The sequence below is a fragment of the Erithacus rubecula genome, assembly GCF_903797595.1.
Source record: "Erithacus rubecula genome assembly, chromosome: 11".
In the NCBI taxonomy this organism is placed as follows: domain Eukaryota; kingdom Metazoa; phylum Chordata; class Aves; order Passeriformes; family Muscicapidae; genus Erithacus; species Erithacus rubecula.
The window spans coordinates 7887422-7906252 of NC_136663.1; the positions used below are offsets into that span (position 1 = coordinate 7887422).

At 44.8% G+C, this 18831-nt stretch overlaps 1 protein-coding gene across 7 annotated transcripts in view; it reads left to right on the forward strand.

Moving 5' to 3' along the window:
• SENP5 (SUMO specific peptidase 5) overlaps window positions 1-18831 on the forward strand; it is a 156322-nt gene that overhangs the window by 55417 nt on the left and 82074 nt on the right. For 3 of the 7 annotated variants that reach the window (XM_079314878.1, XM_079314877.1, XM_079314879.1), the window contains exons 8-10: window positions 28-111; window positions 1498-1548; window positions 1638-4376. In XM_079314878.1, the coding sequence (XP_079171004.1) occupies window positions 28-111; window positions 1498-1548; window positions 1638-1748 (246 nt within the window). In that variant the 3' untranslated portion in view covers window positions 1749-4376. The other 4 variants (XM_079314873.1, XM_079314874.1, XM_079314876.1 and 1 more) reach the window with 2 other exon arrangements.

Genomic DNA, 18831 nt, shown 5'->3' on the forward strand with positions numbered 1-18831 from the left:
GCTTTTTTTTCCCTCTCTTCTTCAAAGAACATTCGAAAGTATTTGCTGACTGAAGCAAAAGAGAAGAATCACCCTGAATTCCTTCAGGGTTGGCAGACTGCTGTGACAAAGGTAAATGACAGCAATTTGAGCCCTGGGGTCTGACTTTGTGGGAGATTTCATGAAGCTGCTTCTAAATTCATATATTTGTACAAGTAGTAAATGGGTTTATGCTGCCCACATAGAGGGTGGTGGGAGAGATGCAGGTAGTTACTCATGGGAATTCCAGCAGTGTTGCTCATTCAGCTCCCACCAGGCCTTTAGCACTTTCTGCAAGTGCCTTGGTGATCAGAGCCTTTGTCTGGACAATTAGATGTGTGCACAGCAAAAAAAGCAGCTGGTATCCATATTGACACAAGGTCAAGGACTGAATGAGCTGGACACTCAGCTGCCCCCCTTCTCCTGGAAGGGCTGTTCTGAATGCATGGGCTTTGGTGAGGGAGGGAACAGGCTGGTGTTGCTGCTGCTGATATTTTATGTTTGCTATGGATAGAGGGCTTTGGTCTCCAGGGCTGTTTGTGGCACATTGCGTTTGATGGCAAGTAAACAAAGTCTGGCAACAATAAAAGGGAATAACTTGTGTGTAGTGTAAATGAGGGAATATGTAATTTGTGTAGCCATCCCATAATGGCTCCAAAGATATAAAACAGGTCATTGCACACTAGACATACTTCCAACAGCTCCCTCCTTGCACAGGTTTATTTTTAGATGCTGATACAATGATGAAATGATTCCTCTCTGCACTCATGCACAACCTGTGCAGTCAGTTCATCCTCCTGCATTCTGTGAGGCAGAAGATCTGGGAGTTGAGAAAAAACAATTACTTTGCCTTTTCAAGTGCCAGAGACATAATAGCACTGGTGATTGGGACTTTTTAGCTCTGCATATCAAAATTGAGCATGTTTGAGGAAATAATGAAGGTTGAAAGTTATCATTTGAGACTGCCTTGCTCAGCCCTGTTGCCTAGTGATGAACCATTTGTCATGTTCTCTGAAACCCTTTGGTGTGGCTGGGGGAGGAAAGCCACTGCTGGTAGCATGGATGCTGAGAGTGATCTTCCTCTAGGCCTGTGTGACTTTGCTGATACAGTTTTGTCCTGTGTAAAGTAGATAATGCTATACAAACATTTATTTAAACTAATTGAGAAGCTGTTCTGTGTAGGTCACTAAAAGAAAATAAACTTGAAAGAAAGACTTACAATTTATTTTTTGTCCTACACTATATATTTTTCAAAATATTAAGTGTTATTCTAACAAGGTGTTGAGTGTCACCTTGCAAAGTTTGGGATGAGAACAAGTAATTACAACTCCAGTTTCTGCTTCTGCAGAACAGGTGGCTCTGAGCATGAGACAACTGATCCTTATACTGAATCTCCTTTTGGACTTAAAGCAGGAGTTAGAGAATGAAAGGATAAGAAAAGGATAAGGATCTGACATGTCTCTGGTTGTTTCTTTTCAGTGCATTCCACAACAGAAAAATGACAGTGACTGTGGGGTTTTTGTGCTCCAGGTAAGAGTATTCCTTTTTAAAAATCAGTGGCCTGTATTGTTCATGTAGTAAATGTCCATTTTTCAACCAAGCCTTTTCCTTTTCCCCAGTACTGCAAGTGCCTCGCCTTAGACCAGCCTTTTCAGTTCTCCCAGGAAGATATGCCCCGAGTGAGAAAAAGGATTTACAAGGAGCTGTGTGAACGCCAGCTAATAGACTAATAAAATGCAGCCAACCTAATTTCTCTGGCATTTCTGACAAGTTGCAGCTGGTGTTTGTGTACTTGAATTTCTGAAAATTTCCATGAATTTTGATCGATTCTCAGCTGAGTGGTGTGGCCACTGTTGTTACCTCAATCTTTTGAAAACTTCTTTAATTGGCAGAACATAACAGAGCTGCCATAGACTATTCCTAATGTCAGTTTGGTTCTCTTATGTTCTTTCCTGTATTTAATATTTATTATTTCAGCATGCATATAGTCAAAGCATGCAACTAAAACCATGAAATGGTAGATTTGGGGCACCTTTGAGGTGTAGCTAGAAATGACAAATACAGGTGAATTTGTCTGGAAAAATAAAGATGCATGATATGTTTTCTGATGCAATAATGCTTTGAATGTATCAAAACAAAAATCAATGCCATAAAAAGAACAGCTAGAACCTATTTGATAGTTCCATTGTCCCTGTTGTGGCTGTGTAATACTGAGTACCACATTTTACACATTTTTAGAGTGGCTAAACTCATCTACAGCTTTAATTTGTGAAGACCCCTTTTTCAAATAGTTCAAGATGCTAATAAAGTTTGTTCTGTTAGCTTTTCTCAGGCTGTCATTATCAGCCTGTCCCTATAGATAAAAAGCAGCCTTTGCACAAATAAAGCTTCAGCACTTGTCTGTATAATAGAAAGTACAGAAGTGTTCAGTCAGATGGATGGTAAGTTCTTAGATGCTGCAGAAGCCTCCATGATGTGTGTATTAAGGAGAATTATAAAGCTGACCCTGAAGAGTCACAGCTTAGATAGTAAGATAAACTCCTTGGCTGTAACTGTTTACATCTCAGATGGCTTTGAGTCATTTCTCAGATCCATGCAGTGAAAATGTTCCATTTCTCCCTTCAGCTCTGTCTTCAAAGCTTATTGTCTTTAACCTCCCGTTGGCTTTTGCTTTTGTTCAGATGTAAATTAATTCATCTCTACTGCATCTGCTGTTTGATTGTCTCCACCATCCTGGTTTTGTGTGCAGTAGCACTGATGGGCCTGGTGGGAGCCCCAGCACTGTGGTGGGTGCAGTGCAAGCACAGCCAGGTGATGTCATCCTGCTCCAGAGGGATGGGAGCCCTGGAGCCCAGCCCTGAGCTTTGCAGGGTTGTTGTGCTGGGCAAAGGATGAGGGAGAGTGGTGGATCTGCTGGACTTCCACCTTGGTCTGTAAACTGTGGTGTGCTCCTTGCTGAAGAGAGCTACCTCTGTTTGAAGAGATTGTTGTCTGGCACAGCTACACCAGCAAATGTCTTTGCTGTGTTTTTCTGCCAGATACAGGAATGAGCCCAGAGGAAAAGTATTTTCATTGCTTAACATCATCTGCTGCACAGCTTCACTTTGTGTCTGTCCATAGCCCTGGCTTCTGATGGAGGAAAACTGCTTTGACTTCCCTGTCTTGCAAATTAATTCAGACTTGAGCTAAGCCAGGTGCAAATCCCTCCTAGATGACGGGAGGGAGAAGGGAGGGAGTGCCAAGCACAGTCAGGCCAGGAAGTGGAAGCACATGCACATTATGCTGTGCTGGAGAAGGAGTTCCTGCAGTATCCTTGCATGTTCCCACTTCCCCTTGTTGGCAGCTGGCAAGGACTGGCTTAATTTAGCAAGATAAGGAAAGCCTTAAGCACTTGATTAGATAATTTAAACAAGGAACTTAATGAATTAGAAAGAACCTAAAACCCAGACAGGCAAGATACATGTGCCCATTGTATGGTGCAGAGCACCCCACAGCACAGAGTTTATTTGTGTTTCCCTGAGGTGCAGCTGACAGGACAGCAACACCTCCTTGAGGTGAGTGCTTGTGAGCAGTGGAGGGTCACTTCCATGAAAATTGAAATGGGATGTAGTTTCTCCTGTGGGGTAGCACATATGGCAGTGCTGCCATTCTCATCTTCTCTGTGCCCTGGTGTCACATGAATGGTTCCAGTGCAACTGGTCCAGGTCACAACAAACTCAGAGGACAGTTCTTACCTCAGTGTAACTTGCTACTAAATGTATATCCTGATATGAAGGAAAACACAGAATTATGTGGCCCGGAAGAAATGTGGAGGTGGTGCCATTTTGGGTGCATGCAAGTGAGGCTTTATTTTCAAGATTCCTGTCAGAAAGGGAGTGGAACAAAAAGAGAATTGCATGAGCAAATTGCTTTTATTTTCAGAACTTGAGCAATTTGCTAGGGAAGCTTGAAAAGTGTCCTTTGAGGGTACCAGCCTGGGAGGCTCAATGCCTCAAAGAAAAACCCTTATATTTTTGTGCAAGTTGCCTTGTTGAAGGATATTTTTCATTGCATGGGAATGTGCTGGAACATTGCACTACAGACAGTTGTTTCCTACTGCTTGGTGCCTACTGCTGATTGGTAGGATCCATCTTGCCCTGTATGAGAGATCATGAGGAGTCTTAAATCACCATCCCCTTATCAGCAGCATCAGCCAAAGGATTTCTGTGAACGTGGGTGCTTTGAAGCAAGTGCATGTGTGTCCCAGATCGTTTGAGGGGAGGGGTCTTGCACTTGAGTCTGCTGCCTTGTGAACTGGGGAACAGGGTGGGGAAACATGCATGTTGGAAAGTACTTCTTATGTGCTTTCTTGTCATCTAGAGGTTTCCTGACAAGTGCTCCAGTTGGTTATGGGGCAGCACAGAGGAGTTGCACTTGAGTCTCCAGCTGTGAACACACCAGTGAGGGGCCTCTGAAAAAAAAAGAAGGGGAAATTGAAAACAGATCTAATGTAAGCAAAGTATGTTGGTGCAGTGTTGAAATTAATCACAGGCAGTCGGAATCTCAGGCTCTGTAATGGTGTATCCCGTGAAACTGGACTAATTAACTCCTCCTTGAGAATGTCTTTGATGCCTTAAAGGAGATGGACTTCATAATCTGTAGTCATTTTACTAGTTCTTAAAACATTCAGAACTATGTAGAGTGTTTTTATTATGAGAGGCACATTTATGTGGATGTAGTTATGGCTGTTAGCAATTCCATTAATGTGATCTTCAGATTTTCATAAATCACTCTGAACTGGTTTGGCAGATGCTTAAATTTCACGACTTGTTCCAAAGAGATTGTCTCGCTGTGCTGATTTATACAAATAGTCCCAGAACTGGTGAAGCCTCTGCCTCGTGCGTGACAAATTTCAGCTACCTGAGTTGTAATAAACCTCAAACAGAATTGAAAATGAATTATCAGTTTCCATTTCGTTTGCTTTAATCTATAGTTTTAAATGACTGTGCCCCGGATACAAATCAATAAATGCAGAGTGTGGCCTTGATTCTGCAAGGTGAGTGGAGAGATGCCTCTTGCTGAGCTTCTGGTACTTGCAGAATGGAGGCTGGACCTTTGTGCTGTCTAATATGCAATTGTTCTGTTCTTACCTGGCTCTCCTGAGTGTGAAGGTGATATTTTGAATGTTTCACATGCACTGATCACCGAGCCAGACAGGCTTGCACAGAGCTGCTGGCTCGTGTTGAATCTCCAGCGTAACGCTTAAACTGCCTTGACTTTCTCAGAGTTTTGATTGGCGTTATCTACTGTAGCATTTACTCAATTCAATGTGAAAATTTAAACCTTGGAAAATGCTGCAGAGTTAACTCCACTGAGCAACGACTGCGCTGTGGGTGTGCTCTTGCATTGAATGAAGCCCATGTTCCTGTGAAGTAATAAAATTGAGTTTTACCATAAACCCTATTTTCTTTCAGCGGTTTGGTTTCATTTTAATTTTAAAAGCGAGCGATGTGATGTTTGAGGGAATGTTTGTAGCAGCTTGTTTTGGGATGTGTTATTAGGAGAAGCCTCTCCAGTTGATTAGTTCAATAACTCTGAGTTGAGACTAATGATGCTCTCTGTCTCGCAGTGATGTAACTTACTGTGGTTAAGTTCTGACAACATACAAGATGGGAGATGTCACCCATTGCATAAATAAGGGTGGAAATCTTGCATTAGACACTTTCTTCTAAGGTGGCATTTAAAAAACACAAATCTGTCAACAGAACACGTAGGACTTAAATTGCTTTTCTAGATCAAACTACACTAATGCCCTTCTTGTATTGCTTGTGGATTTAGCTGTGTAACTATAGAGTTAAATCTTGTCTTTGCCACATGTTACAAAGCTATACAGCTTGTGAATTTGTGATAATGGTGAGAATGAAGGCTTAGCACATGTCTCTTTAAGCTATTAATCATGAGACTGGCAACATCATTGTCTTTATTACATTCATAATTTAAAAATCCTATCATGGAGGAGGAAACATGGATGCTTGTTAAATATATTCTTCAGTGGAAAGTACTAAGAAATCAGATCATTAAAGTACAGAATCATAAGAGACACTAAAGCCTTGCCAGGAACAATAATTACTATTTATATGTAATAGGCACTGGGAGGGAAAAAGATGAGTCTGGTTTGCTTATGCCTGAACTTAATGGGTTTTATGAGTAACCAGCTAGAAGGATTTGGGGATTGAATTTCACTTCAGAGTATGTAATATTACAAACTATAGAGCTAAAAACTGTTGTAAAAGGAGTGAAATATCTTGAGAAATGAACTGGTTTGTTTTCTCTCGACACAAGTAAGCAGAACATGTGCGAAGCAGCTCCAGCCCCTGCCTGAAATTCTGATGAGTTCCTAATTATTGGGTTTAATTTCAGCACTGCTGATAACTCATCTCCCCTAACCTGGTGCTTTGAGCTTTCAGACCTTACCTAAATGCTGAGGTTACCTGGGACTCTTAACAGGCAACTTTGGGAAGTGGTTGAGAGGAGGAGGGATCAAAAATCCATTGGGGAATCTGCACCAACTTGTGATAAATGTTTTGTGGGAGGAAGGGCAGGGGAGAAACTGAGCTTTAAAAAAGATGTATTTAACTGGATAATGTGGGTCAGGTGAGCTTGATGCAGACAAGGAGTCATCTTGTTTATGGAAGCCTTTGAGGTGAGTGGGAGAGAAATGCAGGGAGGAGATGCCTTCTGCAGGGATCATTGCTCTGCATAAAGGGACACTTCTACATCAACTTAATGCAGGCAGCAACTGCAGCAAAGCAAGAAATTCCCTCTGCAGTGTTCAGCTGAACATCACATTTGTTTAGGGCAGTTGGGGCTTGGCAATTTATCCTCAGCATCTCTTGACAGCTCCAGCCCATTGAAGAGCTGGCAGGCATTGCTGCTCCAGGCAGACATGGGGCTGCTCCAAGGGAAGTCTCCCAAATCCTGTAGATTCCAGCTCACCTTTCAGGTCTGCCTTCTTTGGGGTTTCAGGTTTGAGGGATTTGGTGATTTTTATTTTGTTTTTAAAGAAGTCTGAAGTACAGGGGGTTTTAGGGTAATTCTTCAGTCTTTTCATTCAGGAAACTTGGCTTAGGAGATGTGCTCTCACTTTTGCATACTGAAATGCTTCTGTTTCACTATTAATGGGCAGAAAAGAGTCTTCAGGGCAGAATTTTTGGCAGAGCTTTGGGTTTTGTCCTTTGGTGAATGGCTCTTCAGGTGAATGGTTTTTTTCCTTTAGAACATAAATATAGCTAAAATGTTCTTAAGTAATGCAATGCAATGCCTTGAATTAATGGCCACTTAAGATTCTTGTAAGCAATTGGTTGTCCCCAGATGGGATTTCCTGGTCTTCAGAAGGAACTGAGAAGTATTTTGAGGGGATCAGTGCTATTTAGAAAACAGGGATCATAAAGCTCCAGCTTCCAAATTCACTCCTTGGTCATTTTACCAGAATGAACATCAGAAACAGAGCATTTAAATCCTGGTGCAGTTCTTAGCAGGGCTGTAGTTCATGGCCTTTCCTGGGGCTGTGGGGATCCCTGGGTGCAGCCTGAGTCAGATGGATCTTCCCAGGGTACTCTTTGGCCACCAGATGTCACGCAAGGACCACCAGACCAGCGTGTGCTGTGCTCCAGCTCCCAGCTCGTGGGCTGGCCAGGCCATGGTTGTCTCCTGGTTGCGTGTCACTGCCACGTCGGTGCTTGTGTTCTCACACGTTCCTCAGCAACGTCTGCACTGCACTTGCAGAAAGAATGTGTGTGTTAAACCAACCCCCCACCACCACCTTCCACCCACCACCAAATCCACTGAAAATCCCTCTGTATCAAACATGTAAGTGTTTGGCTCCAGTGTGATTACTCCAGAGTCCCATCAATTTTACAAATTGGCCGAAACATTTTTTGGTAGAGAAGCCTTGCATACCAGAGGTCTTTACTCTGATCAAACTGCTGCCCTACCATAGATCATGACTGTTATTTTTATAACTCTGTATTACCGTGGCAAATGCTGGGAGGGGGGAGAAACCACATCAGTAGCAACTTCTGTCTGATTTGTGGTCATATGCTTATAACTTGACATGGTCTTGCAAATAACTAAACAAAACCAGGAATTCGTTTAGGGGGAGGAAAAACCCCCTACCCAAAACTCCAAAAAACGGCTGCATCAAATATCTTGTGTGAAGCGTCTGAATTGCTCACAATGTGAATCTTTTAGTGGAAAATGGTTCAGAACAGGAATGGGAACTGGTTGCCCTCTGTTAGTGAGTTGGGGCTGTGCTGTGGCTGTCAACCACTGCCAAACACTGACAGCCTCTGGGCCATGCATTTTCTTGAATTTTTATTTAATTGCTGGTGTCTGCTCAGGCTTTATCCTAAATTTAGTAACATTCAGTGCTCACTTTTCTCTGCAATACCTTTATAAATTCCCATATAATCTGATGTCTAATTTTAAAGCCATCTGTCATTTTTGAGCTGTATATTTTCCAGCTTTAAAAGGTCTTGTTGAAGGAAAATTTAAATTCATGGCCTACTGAAAATGCATTTTTCTTTAAATTATTCATTGATAAAATGTCTTTGAACTTGTGTTTGTGTAGCTGGTGGGTCGGGGGGGCAGATGTTGGGATTCCTGGATGGTCCTTGCACAGATGCCCTATCCAGTGCACTGCTCACCCCACAGCAGCAGTGCACCTCACCCAGGGACCAACCTTCTGAGTGTCCCCTGTCTGTCACATGCCGTCCTGTTCACTAGGTGGCATTGCTTCCCAGTCTAAAGCTTCTAAATACTTCATTAATTATGCTAATCCCCGTGGCGGATGGAAAGTGAACTGCACTGCCATGGCTTCACCCTTGTGTCCTTTTTATTCTGCTTTGCTGGTGGGATTTCTTGGGTTGAGTGACCTGCAGCATCCTTATCCAGGTTGAAGTTTTGGGTCCAGGGAAGACTTTGGCTTGGAAAACTTGAGCAAGCCTGTTGGGAACACTCTGAAGGTACTGCCCTGTTGGTAGCCAGCTCTGTGGTGCCAAGTCCACCAAAGTCATCATTCTCCCCAAGTTGTTGGCCTGGATTAACACTTTTAATAGAAAATGTCAATGTACTTGCTAAAGGAGGGATGGTGAAGCCTTGCCTGTCCTAGAGTGGGAATAAAGTGTGCTGATGTGGGAATCTTTTCTGACATCAGACCAACCATGGGGGCAGCAGGAGAGCAAGGTGCTCTGGAGGATAGTGAGCTGCTACTCGTCACTTGGGTGTTTTGGGGGTGATTTGTTCATCTCTTTTCCATGTAGCCCTGTTATTTTATTTTGTATTCTTACATCTTTCTCCTTTCTTTACCCCAAGTCTTAATTGTGGCTGAAACACAGTAGATTTAAGAATCCTATCTGTTGCCAGTGGGAATTAATCACAGCCTTTTGTAGGCTTTAAAATGAGATGGATTCTGCTTTTACAGGCTCGTTTTAGTAGCAGAAGTACTTGGCTTGTCCCTGGGACACATCAGGAAGGCAAGGTGGCAAAGTGTCTGTGAGGTGCAGCTCTCACCTCCGTAGGTGTCAGGTCCTGGGTGTGTGAAATGAGGCTGAGAATGACCAAACCCCCTGGAGGCAACTGATGGAGCTGAGAGCAGAGTGCTGCCCCTCGAGGGAGGGGGGTCCTGCCACTTCCCACTGGATTCCAACAGTGCTTCCCAGCCTGCAGTACTGACACCCCTTTGCCAAGTGTGGAGGTGCCACATGCGAGTTGAGAGCTGCAGAAGCAGCTCCATCCTGAGCCAGGCAGGACACGCCAGTCCCACGCTGGGCTCAGGAGCATCCCTGCTTTGCTCTCATGAAAGGACAAGACAAAGTAGTTTTTGAACAAGACTTTTAATGAACAAGCAAGATAAAAATAAATGTAAATTGAAGATCCTGTTTCTCATGTGTATTTTATTAAAGACTACAGAGTTGTTCATTCTTGCTGTGTAGTATAATTGCTAAAACATGATTTGTAACCAAATATAGCTGCTTGCATTAAAAACGGCACTACTTCTTACTAGGGAGGATGATATGGTAAAGGAATGCTCATTTAAACAATTACATAGTTCAATTTTTTTATTCAAAACCTCAGCTTTTTCACTTTTGTAAAAGTGAACATAACCTTGAGATGGTTTTTAGCTTGAGTTTTGTTGGCCTGCACTTGGATGAAGAATGGTATTTAATTAAAATAAACAATATACTTTTAAAACTGGTTATATACAGAAATTAAACTTGTCAAACCATGTTTTGCATTTTGCAGTGATTGAGTACAAGATAATGAATGTGGCAGATTCTGGTCACAACAGGACAATGCCTTTCATCGTCCAGGGCTCTGCAGCCATGGAAAGCATTTCCAGAAGCCTATTACAAGAGAGCAAGGGCTTACATTACTCATTAAGTACCTACAGCATTTTAAAATGGTTTGTGTTGCTTTTTTCCTCTGAAATTCTAGAATTTCTAACTCTCAGCCTTCCATTGTGAGTTCAGATTTGCCAGATGAGCAAGGATGGGAGGATTGATTCCCTGTTTTCCCAGTTCCATCTGAGCTGGGCCGGGTGAAGATGACCTTGCCCTACACTTGGTAGCTGGACTGGAAACTGGTGGCCTGAGGAGATGAGCTTCCTGTGTGACAAAATGTGCAGATATTTACACTGTAGTGAATAAATCCATCCTTTGTTCCAGTCTAAAGATTGACGTGGTGCTCTAGTGTGGGACCCAATGCACTTAAGTAACCAAAGGGTAACCCAAGGGTTCCCTGTCTTCTGAAGGCAGGGATGCTCCTTTCTGAGTTTGTAATCTGCTAAAACTCCCACATCCATCACCTGAAATTGGCCTTTCTAAAATACCTGATGTGAGAGCAGACAGTCAGGGCTGGGTTCCTGAAGCCTCCTCATTTCTCTCTTGCCCTCAAAAGGTTTAAATATTTGCTGGCTCAAGCTCGGAGTTGACTGGAAAAAGGATGTGTTGTGGCAGTCCTGGTGTGCAGGAAAATGCCTTTTCAAACATGCTCTCTGCTGTTTCCCAGGCTATTCAAGAGCCAGTTGTATATCCACACCTTTCATTCCTAAGTACCCCTCTTGTGACAGTCAGATACAAACTATTTCAGAGATGTCTTTAAAAATCAATAGTCCTGGAAAAAAAACGTAAACAGCTTCCCTGTGATTTGAGATGAAGTCTCCAAGAGCCTGTGGATGTCTCTGGGGAGGATCATCAAAAACATCCTCATGGCAGAGTTTTCATCTGGAGGAAAAGAACAATTACATTTCATTTGAAATGTTCTTAGGAGATGATAACTTTTTTTAGAATTAGAATTAAAATCAGAATTTTTTTAGACTTGATGGGAGGTTTTGGATACTTTCAGCCTTATCTAAACAAAAACATTGATTTTTGGTTAGATGTCTCCAAAGCCACACTTCTGAAAGCTCGTTCAACAGAATGCTTAAAGGTTTTATTTCTATCCCAAAGGTGAAAGAAAACAACTTCAAAATGTCAGAAATGCTGTTACCTGATGAGCTCTGTTTTTTGTAAGGTCAAGAAAAAATGATGGATACAGTAACAAGTGTTTCTACTGTTACCTTTTAAAATATATATGTGATGCTCAAGTTCATAAGTGAAGTGCGTGCCTTTCAGAAGCTAAAAAATAGTGTAAAGCTAAAGTCCTTGGTCTGTCCCTCCTTGTTTCTCCTGAAATCGATTTTTGTTTTAAGTTCTTCTGGTGTAAATAATTTTAATGAAAAGGAGAAAATTGCTAGGTGGAGTTTATCATCTGGAATATATAGGCTTAGATGGTTTCTTGAAATACAGAAGACGGGTGAGGAGAGCTCAGAATGCCCTAGAGAAATAGTGCTCAACCCTTAAAAAACAAAATAATAATTAAAAATAAAAATTAAAAAAACATTAAAAATGAAAAAAAAAAAAAGAAGTTGTTATCTTGCAGTAGACTGACCTGGTGCCATTCTGTGCGAATGAAGGGTTGGGGTGTGGGTGCAGCCCTGGCACAGCCAGGGTGTTCCTGGGTGTGTGGTGGAGCTGCTCCTGAGCCTTGGACACATTGCAGAGCCAGACCCTTTTCTCACAGCCCTTGAGGCAAGAGCAGCTGAGGAGCCTCATCCCCCCCACTGCATTTTCTTGAAACTGTGATCCCAAGAGATGGAGAAACACGTGTTCATGGGGTCGGGGGAAAGGTGATTTGAGCAAGGTCATGATCCATCCCATGTGATCCATGATCACACTTGTTTTGTGCTCCTCATTTCTTCCCTTTATCCAGCTCTGATAAACACATACCAGTCTGAAGGCAAAGGAAAGAGGAGAGGAAACACTTGAGGTAGGAAGGGACCACCTGGGTCCACGTTCCAGGAGAGGGTTGCATGCAGGAACATCTGTGTCTGCAGACATTTGTGCTCTCAGAACCTCTGTGTGCCTTTGGTCTTTACTGCTGGGAGGTCCTCTGAGGCAGTGGTTCAAAATTCAGCCTGTGTCTCTTGCCCCACTCCCCCACACCTTTATCAGGGTCCCACGGAGCATCCTCACCCTCCTGTGCCCATCAGGATGTCCCAGCTCCCACCCTGCTCGTTCCCCCAGACACGGGAATTCCCCAGCCCTGATCCTGTCCCTGGTCACCTCGGTGTGGTTTTGTCACCGGGGCTGTGCTGATGAGCCTCTTCCTGTCCTGCCTGTGCCTCTGCCAGCAGCAGTGACCGTCCCCAGGGCATCACAGCAGGGAGCAGGAACCTCTTTGCTGACAGCAGTGGGCGTTCGAGGGGGTCTGTAATGCTTTGCAGACAATTTTCTCTCTGTTATTGTTTTAAACTCCATGTTAGCCATTCCTGCTTCCCAGGTTTCCGCGTGTTTCAAATTATTTTCCCCAGAGGCATCGACAGCATTTTTCCAAATTGAATCTCATTTATTTTCTACCCAGGTTTCCAATCTCTCTGGGGCCCTTTGTATTATTTCTCAGTCCGCACTGCCATGTACAATATATCCTAATTTAGTATCATCTGTGAATTATATTACCATGCCCTTTAGTTCTTCTTCTATTTAATGAAGATATTTCCAAGAAAAAAAAATCTAAACTACATTTTATTAAAATAAGAAGGTAGAGTCTTAAAAACTCCTTTGTGGATTTCCAGTATGAATTCTAAATCTTTTTCAAAGGAATCTTCAGCGTTTTTAAGAGAAATTAAAATCTTCCAAATACCAAAGTTCATAGGTGCAAAAATTAAGCAGTTTTTCAATTAGCTGAGACCTCTGTCCCTCTGTAGTGAGCTCTGCATAGTGCACTTTCCCTGACATAGACACCATCTATGTACTTGCGGCAGATTTTTTTTTTAAACCAGCACCAAACATATGTTTCAATTCCTCAATAAATTTGTTCCCTTTCCCTTCCTGACCTTTTCAGGTTTGCTCTATGTGGCTGTTCCAGCAAACATGTACACTGTCAGGAACGGTGCTGAAGCAGCATATTTTAATGCAAACTATGCAGGCTTATTCATAGGAAGTGATTTTTAAATTCAGAATCATGAATATTTGCACTGTAAGGTTGATTCTGTTGTATCTTTTTATTTATAAGCAAAGAAGTGCTGCCTGTTGGTGCCTGGCTGGGAGAGCACCACGTCTCTGTTGTGGGGAATGCATGAGCTATGGGAGCTGCATGTCCTATCAACACAGCTCAGATTTCCAGCCCTGGGTAGGGAAACAGCACTGGCAACAGACAGTTTGCTGGAGATTCATATCCTAAAATATTTGCTGCATTATTTCTAGCAATGAGCAATTTCGTGAAGACTATGATCTGCTTGTGAAGAGAAATAAGATGTAAATTGGATTAATAAATTGTTCTCTGCAAACGGTTTGCTGGCTCCAGAGGGCTTTTCTCTTTGAGACGTGCTGAGGTCTTCAGTCCTCTGTGGGTTGGGGGTTTGACCCTGCATGCAAACCAGTGCTGGGGGAGCCTTCTGGAACACCTCAAGCTTTGGTGTGTTCTCCTGTACTGACCCATCCCACTCCTGCTCTCCAGGGACTTTCCCCCCTCAGCTGGAGATCACCATGCTGAGCAGGGCTACGGATGCTGCTGGGAAAATTCGTGCTCTGTTTTATCCTGGAGAAGGTGTGGGCTAGTTGGTTGGGGTGGGTACTGCTGTGTCTCCCCTGCCCTAGGGAGTGAGGAGGGCTTGGGAACCTCCGCAGTGTCAGTGCACGGGCTGAGCTGCCTGCGTGTGTCTGTCCCCTTTGGGTTGCTGTTGCTTGTTTCGGTGTTAAAAAAAAAAAAAAAAAAAAAAAAAAAAAAAAAAAAAAAAAGAGCCTTTTTCTCTGCAGGTGTTGGGACTTCCCCAGGGATGAGGAATCCCCGATCTCCGGGGCTGTGCCACCGACTTTCCTGCCACCACCGAGGGGGATGCTCCGGGTGGAGCCGCCGGCTCGCTGCCACACAGCAGCTGTAGGAAATTAGAGGAGCCTTGGGGCTATTCTGGGAAACACTGAGGGAGATTCCCGAGGTTTCCAGAGCAGAAAACTGGCTCAGAACTGCCTGCCTCCATGCCAGGCAGGGATGATGTAGAGCTGGGCACGGAGCCCTGCAGAGAAGGATGTTTGATTGACAGATCAGTGGGATCCTGCAGGAGCGATGCAGAGTCAGGAACCACCAAGAGGGTGCTGGAGGGCCTGGCCCCGTGCTTGGGGGCTCAGTAGGCTCCAGCTGGGATCCACATCCCTTGTATGGCACAGCAGGCTGGCTCAGGACAGCTGGCATGCCCCTGACACAGCACTGTGTGTATGGCTGATACGGGACGGGGTGTAGGATGCCATGTGCCTGTCTCCTGGGTCAGAGAGAAGATGTTTGTTGCATTGCCTAGAGGGGTTCAAAGGCAGTAAAAGTAAAATCTTGCCCTATTCACTATCCCTTTATGGAAACTTCAGGACTTTTCCATCTCTTGATTCTGACTCTTGCCTGTGGAGAGGTGCCCAGCTTTAGAAAATACTGCTCACCTTGTGGACAGGGGCATGGTGCCCTCTGATTTCACCTGAGCAGATGAGAGCTCACTTGCTTGTCCCTCACACCAATCCAATGGAGCAAAAACCCTGACAAAAGAGGGACTGAAAGCCACACATGCGGTGCTGATGTTTGTACTGTGTCTTCCACATGAGCACATATGGGTGTGGAAAACACTGGGTCCAGACACCTCCTTGGTAACTCCAGTCTGATGAAGCTGTGCTTCCTTAGCTCTACATGAAAGCCATCTTTTGTTTCCAAAGCCACCTTTCCTTTAAGTCCTGGTCACGATAGGAAGCTCCAGCTCAGTGGGCAGCGTTGTGTTACTCAGTCAAGTGTTTAGAGAGTGTCATGTCCTTGGGGACAGTGGTGCCTTTATCCCAGGGGACAGAGCCAGGCCTGTGCACCCCTCTGTGCCACAGGCCAAATACCAGATTCTCTGACCGAGCACCCTCCTCCCCTTTATCAATAATTTTAATCGTTTTAATAATGTCCCCTCGCACGGATAGGATTACGATTAGAAAATGTCAGAGCCTTGTTATCATCTAATTAGAGTCACATTTCAGCAGAACAGAAAGGAAAATCTTCAAGCGCTGCCTTGTGCAGTGAAATGGGAAGAAAGTGCTGATTTAAACCAGCTGCGGGCCGGGCCGGCTGCAGTCCCGGCTGGGATGCAGGGCATGGTGCAGGACATGGCAATGGGCCTGGGCAGAGCCCTCTGTGCAATCAGTGCAAACTGCTCCCAGATCGCTCTCGCAAAGCGAAAAACTCCGGCACAGTCCAGAAAAAACAATCAGGCTGTCAAGTTTGCCGGCTAACAGCTGAGGGGGTCAGAGCAGCAACACAACACAAACCAAAATAAACACCACCTCACTCTGCCAAAAAGCCTTTATCACTCTTCTGGGAGAGAGGGAGGCACTTTCAGATGGCTTTAACTTTTCCCTTTTTTTGGTTGTTTGTTTTTGTATGCTTAAATGTGAGCTGAGAGTTAGGATCTCTTTCCGCCCTTCCCCTAATGCCATTATGGCAGGCCGAGGTACTCTTAGGAGAGCCTCTTTGTTTGCCTTTTGCAGGAGGAGTTTGGAAAGGCAGAGGGGAGAGTGGGTGTGCTTAACCCCTTGGAAGCTGCCTGGGGGTTTGCTTTGGCTTAGCTCATCCTTGGGCCTTTGCAGCCTAGTGTCCCATTTGGGGAGGGACATTGCATGGCTGCAGTGAGGGACAGGGCTCTGCCATGATGCTGGAGCATCCATGTCTGTGTGGGATTTGCAGTGGCACCGTGCCTGGTGGAGGGGAGTCTCAGCTCCTCCCTGACCCTGAGGGCGGCAGCAATGCACGAGTGATACTGTGCGATGTGAGGGCACAAATAAATGTTCACAAGTGCCATGGCTGCAGGGAGAGTGATGCATGCCCTGGCTCCTCAGACCCTCCCCGCAGAGCCCCTTTGGCTGCCCAGGGAGCTCGTGTCTGGTAGCTGAGCAGGGGAGCCAGCAGGGAGCTGTACAACCCCAAACCTTCTGCAGCTGCTGGCGATTGTGGTCCTGCTGTCATCCCAGTGGGACAAGCAGAACTGGCCAGATCACAGGGTGGGGGGAGAAAAATGGAGCATTTCTGTCAAAAGAAATGCCTGCTTTTTCTTCAGCCAACTCTGTAGGGATAGAACCATAGATTCATAGAATTTAGGCTGGAAAAACTTCCAAGTTCATCAAGCCCAACCAAACCCAAGGGATGCACCCCTTGCAGCCACATTAGAGTGCTCTGCTCTGGGGAAGCAGCTGCTTGTTTCCCCACGGGGAGCATTAGCAACATGAATGCCTCCAAAGGTCTGGGCTTAACCACCCTCCTTAGGGCCAAAACATCATCTCCTTGCAGAAGGAGCAGGAGGACCCTGCCCACCTGCTGTTGTGGTTCTTGTCCAAGGCTGGCCCACCTTACACGAGTGTTGGTGCAGGGAACACCTGCTGTGCAGAGGGGGCTGGACCCCAGCACTGACCAGCGCCACATCATAAATAACCACTGTAAAAATAGCTGTCACTTAAATAGCACTTTACATCCTCAGGATGCTGGAAAACCCCAACAGCTTAATCACAAACTGCTCTCTTGATGTTCAGAGTGAGCTGATATTTTTGGTCTTGGAGGAGAGTGTATTTTCTGGAGCCAAGAGCTACAGTGGGCTGTGTCAGCAGGAGCAGGACAGGGCCACAGCAGAGGCAATTAAAGCTCAGGTGTTACACCAGCACATTGGAGTGACCCAGCCCCTGGCAGGGACTGGTTCTGAGCCAGCACCCAGCACTGAGCCCTGCCTCCCCCCGCCCCTGCTCTGCAGACTCCTACAAAACTCCTGACATTTTGGGATTTGCTATATTTAAACGGGCGGACAGTTTAGCCCTGGCCAGGAACCCATCCCTGACAGTGATGACTATTGAGAGTGGCACTGGGCTGCCCCCGCTCTGCCCGGGGCCAGCAGTGCCATTTCTGCCAGGCAGAGCTCCCCCTTCCCAATTAGGGGTGCTGCTAATTTTAAACGAGCTGCTGCCACCAAGTAGGAGCACTTAAAATATCATCCAGCCAAAGTGCCGGTGGTGAGAGCCGAGGGTTGAGTGCGAAGTGGAATTTCTGGTCCCTGATATTTCAGGGCAGGGAAAGCTGTACCCCCCTGCCTGCAGGAAGGGGCAGGTTTGGGAGAGGAGGATTTTCTATGGATTGATGTTTTCCCAAACTTGGAGAAGGAGAGGGAGGCTTTTAATCAAAGTGAAAAACAGCTCTGATTTCATTTTAAAACTTGCGAAAACGTTTAATTTGACCTGATGTAAAGTGTTGCATTTCATTTTGCATTTTAATTAATTTTGTGATCTTCTAATTAGACTAATTTCAAAGAAAAAAAAAGTGTTTCTCTCAAAACTGAAAGTCAGAAGATTCTGAAGATCATTTCTGCCTCTGAAACGCTGCTTAAAAGCGTCAGAGACTCTAGAAACCCAGGTTAATTCCTGTCTTTAAAGAGTTTATGAATGCCGTGGGAGTTAAACCTAAAGAGTGCTTTTAAAAAGGACCCTTGTTGCTCAGAAAGTAAGCACTGCTGCCTGTGATCCTAGATGAAAGGGGAGAGGGTCTCTTCTCAGACCTTTCCTGCTCCTGAAAAAATTCAGGGCACTTGTGGATATAGGGGGAGCTGGAGCTCATCACTGGCCAAGGGCATCATGACTTCAGGAAATCCCAGCAATGGCAAAATCTCACACTGCCCGAGTCACTGCTCATAAAGGAGCACAGCAAAGAACCTGGGATGGAGCCTCCTGGGATATTTCCCCCTGAAGAGGCTTTTTTTCCCCCCATGTTGTTTAGCTGCTGCAGTTTCAGTGTGAGGATGAGTCCACCTGAGAGCCTTCAGCTCAGTAGCCAAAGGGCTGAGCCTTCATCAGCTCCAGCTTCAAGCCCTACTGGCACTGTGAGTATCTGAACAAGGTCATCTGACATTGCTCAGATCTTAGTTTTGATTTAATGCATCACTTTTTTCCACCAATTAGCAAAATAGAATCACGGATTTTAAAACAGATACATGTTTGCAAAGTATTGTGGTCAGTAAATCCCACTCTGAGGTCCTATGGGTTTCCTGGAGCTGTATGGGCACTCCTAAGCTCAATGCATTCCTATGTGTAGGGGGAAAAAAATTCTTTAGAGAAAGTGTTAGCAATGTCAATGGATGGCTGTAGCTGCAGCATGGGCTCAGGGCACAGATGCTCAGCTGCTGCTCTGCCTCTGGTCCTCATCACACCAGAGTTACCAGTACCTGTATGAGGGAGACCTTCATACCAC